Below are 5473 nucleotides of genomic sequence, written 5' to 3' on the forward strand. Positions count from 1 at the left end.
TTTATCAATAAATAACAAAATATGATCTTTGTAAATAAAATCGGAGATCTTCTGGTGTGTTTTTATGTGAATTTAATATGAGGAAGGCTCAGGCCTTGATAGGGAGCTCTTCGTTAATAGGGCTGGTGAGCGAGAAGACTCGGTGGGGGGGGGGGGGGGTTATATAGTTAGGATGATGCCATCATGGCAGTTTACCGAAGAAGCAGTTGGCTAGCACACAATGTCAATGATTGATGGCGAGTAGTTGGTGGGTGGGAGAGGGGGGATATAGTTAGGATGATGCCATCATGGCAGTTGACCCAATAGACGCTGTCGCAGTATAGAAAATAAGTGGGGAGAATGTGGGAAACTAAACACAACAGGAGAAGGATAGGTATTTTTGCCCGGAGATAAGCATAATGATCCCAAGACCCAAGTGTAATTACGATTTATATTCTAATTCAAAAAGACCAACGTCGCCTAGACATACAGTCATGCATAGACTGATGTAGCACAACAATGCATGAGACACCCTGTATAACGCAAATTTGAAAAAAATTCACCTCTATGCCTTATAACTTCAAGATTAACACCTGATCACTTGGTCAAACTTGGTCAGATGTATTCTACAATACAAGAGACATGCTATTCAGAAATGTATTGGTTTGTGTGAGAGTAACGTACTGCCAAGTCTACAGCCGCTGGAACAGGGGTATGCATGAAATGACGTCGCGTCATTTTTGGAGGCAGGTAAGCCTGGCCTCCGCACCGGCTTGTGAGACCTGAGGGTAGCGCGTGCGTTTGAGTTAAGTGCGCATGCGCTTTCTACGGAAAATTAAAATGGCCAGTGTTGTGGACGAGTGGTTTCAGGTTTCACGGTAGGATTTTGACATGGAAACGGGGAAATAGACATTGAGACCAATGTACTTTCAAGATTATTGCATTATTAATGGAACCAGACCGTTGACATATTGTCACACCCCATGATATTGACGAAATCGTCGTCGAAACGGGCAGCCCCGGACCGATCATGTTGGTGCGCTTGAAACTACGGAAAAGTTAGCAGACGGAAAATCTTTTGCGGAATTTTGCCAGTTCAAAGCACGATTTCTTCGCGGAAAGAGAAAAATGATCTCTGGCAGCGATGCAGATTGTTGTTTAATGCATTTCGATTCGCCCCAGGGTATCGTCACACTTTGATTCGGCCCTGTTTTGACGAAATCTTCAACCGAACAGCGGCTTCTCCGCGTAAACATCGCAGCGTCCCGCTGAATTGTTTGGAAAAAGAAAATCTCTCCCCAGGTAAATTGCTGTGCATTAGCGTATACGATTCGCGTGCAAAAATGTCACCTGGGTGCAGAGGTTTTCTGGTTCCGGTCAAGCGGGTCAAGTTTTTTTCGTTGACGGTATACACGCACACATTCGACCCTTAACCATAAAGCTCGCTTAAGAGCTCCCTATTACGAACTATCAATGCAGCGCAGGGCAGCCATCGTGTTCTCATGCGTAGTGGCGATGCGATAGCCATCCGCGGCACTGCTTTTCAAGATGGTGGCAATTGCCCAGTGCTAGAGGCATTAAGGAAAATTGAGAGCAGGCCCCTAATGAATGAACTCTCAACGATATCGATATATTTTCGTAATTCCAGCACAACTGTTCAACAATGAACGTCCACCGACAATCCCACTTAACGAATATTAATATCAATTCATATCATGTATCTTAAAACGCTTTTATTTCATTTTAAAAAGAGTTATCGAGTGAACGATGACCTCCTACCGTACCCTCGAAATAAACAGCCAAAATGACCACAAAAACACCTTTTTAGAAAAAAACAGCGATTTTTACGAAATAAATGTCATCAGAGACGAAACTAGACACTAATTTAGCTAGGTATGCACAGTAATAGTACCTGAAGTGATCGATTTCAAGGAGAAAATACACTGAAAACAACTTTTCAGGAACAGAAATAAGATCACATTGTGAATAACAAATGCGTTTTTCCTGCTTAAAACCACACTGACGACTACGTTATATTTGTCTACTGCCCATATGTGTAGCATCAAAATGAATCACAAACTAGAACTAGCTCTATTTAGCTCTATTTGCGTGAAGAATTTGGGTGAGCGATATTCTGCAACCTAGCGGCCAATGATTAAACTACTTTCGTGTTCATGGTCACGTGACTTAAACAAAAAAATCGAACGCACACGCCCAAAAAAGGCACTTTAAGAAAAACAAATACGTTTTTCCTGCTTAAAACCACACTGATGACAAAGTTATATTGGTCTACTGCGCAAATCTGAAGTATCAAAATGAATCACAAACTAGAACTAGCTCTATTTAGCTATAGTAGCGTGAAAAATTCGGGTGAGCGACATTCTGCACCCTAGCAGCCAATAATTAAACTACTTTAAGCCGTCTGCTCCAATCGTCACCGAACGAAGACACATCCACATCGCATTCAATTAAATTTCTCGTTTTACAACTTTTCGAAGTATTTTCAAAGTGGTAAAGGTATCTTGCTAATAATTACAATCATACAGAACATATATGTCCTAAAATTTCTGCAAACAAATTCATCTGAAAGTAGTAAAAGTGAGTATTAGTAAAACGCAGTCACAACCATTCAATTCAATCATTCTCTTCACCAGTCCAGTCACACCCAGCCTGCACTGCCCATCCTGAACAAACATCATTAAGTTAAAATGGCAAAATCAGTGACTTCAGATCACAGTTATGCAGCTGCAGTCAAGAAAGGCAGAATTCCCCAGAAAATGGATGTGTATGTCAAAACTGAAGTGTACAAAAATGTACCCATATTAAAGAAAATATGCAGAAGGGAGTCCAACCCATTCCAATCAGACAACAAACCTGAACAGAAGGAGCAAGCCTGCTCCCCTTTTCATCCCGAACCCAGTAATGCAGCTGTTGTCAAGAAAGGCAGAATTGCTCAGTTTCCCCAGAACTCGGATGTGTATGTTCAAACTGATAGTGAAGTTCAGTGTCAGAGGTCACCTGACCTGGGGGGGGGGGGGTCCTGTGTACAAAGTTTCAAGTACTTAGCTCTATCGGTTACGAAACGTGCCACTATTTAAGAAACAAAATACAGACGACTACCGAGGACGGACACTGCGGTATTGTAAAGACTCCCCCACAGTTAGCCAAAGAGGGAAACCCTCATAGGCCTACCTACTGAACGTGTTGGGTATGACAATAAAAACCTGGGTATCATGTGATGACATACCCACTATAAAAAAATTCGTCACTATTGCTACATATTTTCAAGATGGCTACCTAGACACCAAAAATGGGTTAGATTGCAAAGAAACCAGTAGGTGTAATGCCCTCAGCTAACATCACACCAAGTTTCAGTCAAATAGCAGTTTCATATTTTCTCCCGTGGACAGGTTGACAGATCTTCTGGACTGAGGGATGGACGTGAGAGACGCCACTCAAAAAGTTATTCTACAGGCGCAGGCACAGTTGACTTTCGTCCGATCACAGCTGACAAATTTATTTCTAAATCATAATTTAAGTGATGCATAGATGGGAAATAATACAGCCACGCAGAAACAAATCGAGGGGAATAATACATGCATTATTCAGCGTTGAATTGCCGCAGTCTACATTGCAGACAAATTTTCAATGATGATGTCTCAGATTCTGCTAGTGCAAGAGGATATCTTTGCGGGAAAGATAAGACAACAATTCTCATCACATGGAAAATTACTCACATCTTGGGGACCTGTGCACAAATCAACCTTGGTTATCCGAGGGTTGATTCATACTTGAATTCAGAGTGCTTGTCATTGAAGCAACCAAAGTGCCCTTTGAGTTTTTTGCTGCCTGCTACTATTGAAAACATGCAACAAAACGCTCCCCATCCATGCCTCCAAGCAAATGTGAGATTATGTTGCTAATAGTTCGTACGCTTTAATATAGAATTACAGAGTATCAGGTTAATATACCAATTAAATGATCATCGATCCGAGATCACTGTTGGCAGGTTTCAAGCAAGTCTAAAAGGAAGTCTACATCACAGCTCCAGACAAACAGTTTGTCAGGAATCTCCCAACGCCCAGAAAAATGTTTCAGAATGCCAACAGTACTGTAACTGAAAACGTATCAAAACAGGAGTCAACACCTTGTAAATGCAACGCAGTTTCAGAAATGGCTGTGACTATTTTGGTACACCACCACCCATTGGCTGTCAACCCATTACATGAATCTTCAGGCCTCCGTTTATTGTGTCTCGGTGGCAGTTGATGAAACAGCAAGTTCTCTGGACATTGAATTGCCTGCCTCGGGAGCATGACCTCATTACTGCAACGAATTTGAGGCCTATGGCGATTATATTGATTACCTTTCTAATAAGAAGGGACAGCGGCACTTACTATCAAAACGGACAACTTTAATTCAAAACACGTGTGTTTAGATTGCAGTACTATCAACTATGACAGAAGCACTGCAATCAGTTTTGACGAAAAAACAACAAGGTGAGTACTATTCCCTTGAGACATTAATGGATCGAGGTCACTGGGAGGCATTCATAGCTTTTGCTTTTGTCGCATACGTTGGCCCAGTCATCATCGCAATGGGAACTATCTTTAACATCGCAACCGTCACGGTTGTCTCCAGTGGAAGAATCGGGCACGTTTCTACACGTATCTTGCTGATAGTCCTATCCCTGAGTGACTTGTTAGTACTTTACGTAGGATGTCTTGATCAGGTGCTCTCCCAGGCCTACGACATCAGATTACGGAGAATCTCAGATGCTATGTGCAAAGTCAGTATTTTTCTGATGGAGTTCACACTGATGGTCTCATCATGGAGCGTCCTCCTACTAACACTTGAGCGCTGCATTTGTGTCACATTCCCGTTAAAGGCACAGTTCATCTGTTCAAAGAGGCGCACATACTTTGTCGTGGTGGGGGTGTTTATTTTACTCTTTGCTCTTAACAGTCACTGCCTCATCTTCATGAAAGTTGGCATCTACCCTGGTGAAGGAGTCTGGTGTGATGCAGGCAGAGCTGATGCGCCTTATTTTACATTTTATTACACAGCATGGGGCATTATACGTGTCGTCATGTATGCAGCTATACCTTTCATTGTCATAACAATATGCAATGTCTTCATAATGTTTAAGCTATTAAGAAACATGAGACGGAGAATGAAGATGCAGAATACCCAAGCTCAAAAAGATCTTACAGGGATAACATTCATGCTGGTTGTGGTCAGTGTCGTGTTTGTCATTCTTGCACTGCCCAACCAAGTTTTCTATGCAATTGAACCAATTTTCTTTCCAGATCTGAGTGAATCAGAGCAACAAGCCGCATTAGGTTTTCTTCTCGGCCAATCCTCTAGAACTATGACTTATAGCAACCATGCTATCAACTTCATCCTCTATTGCATAAGTGGGTCACAATTTCGTGCCGTTTTCTTTGATCAAATGAAGCAGTTACGATTGAAGCTGTTCTATCATGGTAATTGA

The 5473-nt window shown here is 42.0% G+C and overlaps 1 protein-coding gene across 1 annotated transcript; it reads left to right on the forward strand.

Moving 5' to 3' along the window:
- Window positions 1-4435: 4435 nt before the first annotated feature.
- LOC135496490 (growth hormone secretagogue receptor type 1-like) lies at window positions 4436-5473 on the forward strand. The gene has a single exon (XM_064785851.1). The coding sequence runs from the start codon at window positions 4436-4438 to the stop codon at window positions 5471-5473; it is 1038 nt and encodes a 345-aa protein (XP_064641921.1).

The sequence above is a fragment of the Lineus longissimus genome, chromosome 12, assembly GCF_910592395.1.
Source record: "Lineus longissimus chromosome 12, tnLinLong1.2, whole genome shotgun sequence".
Lineage (NCBI taxonomy): Eukaryota > Metazoa > Nemertea > Pilidiophora > Heteronemertea > Lineidae > Lineus > Lineus longissimus.

Excerpts from the sequence above, each read along its gene's own strand:
- LOC135496490 (XM_064785851.1), top strand. The coding sequence starts at position 4,436 with ATGACAGAAGCACTGCAATCAGTTTTGACGAAAAAACAACAAGGTGAG.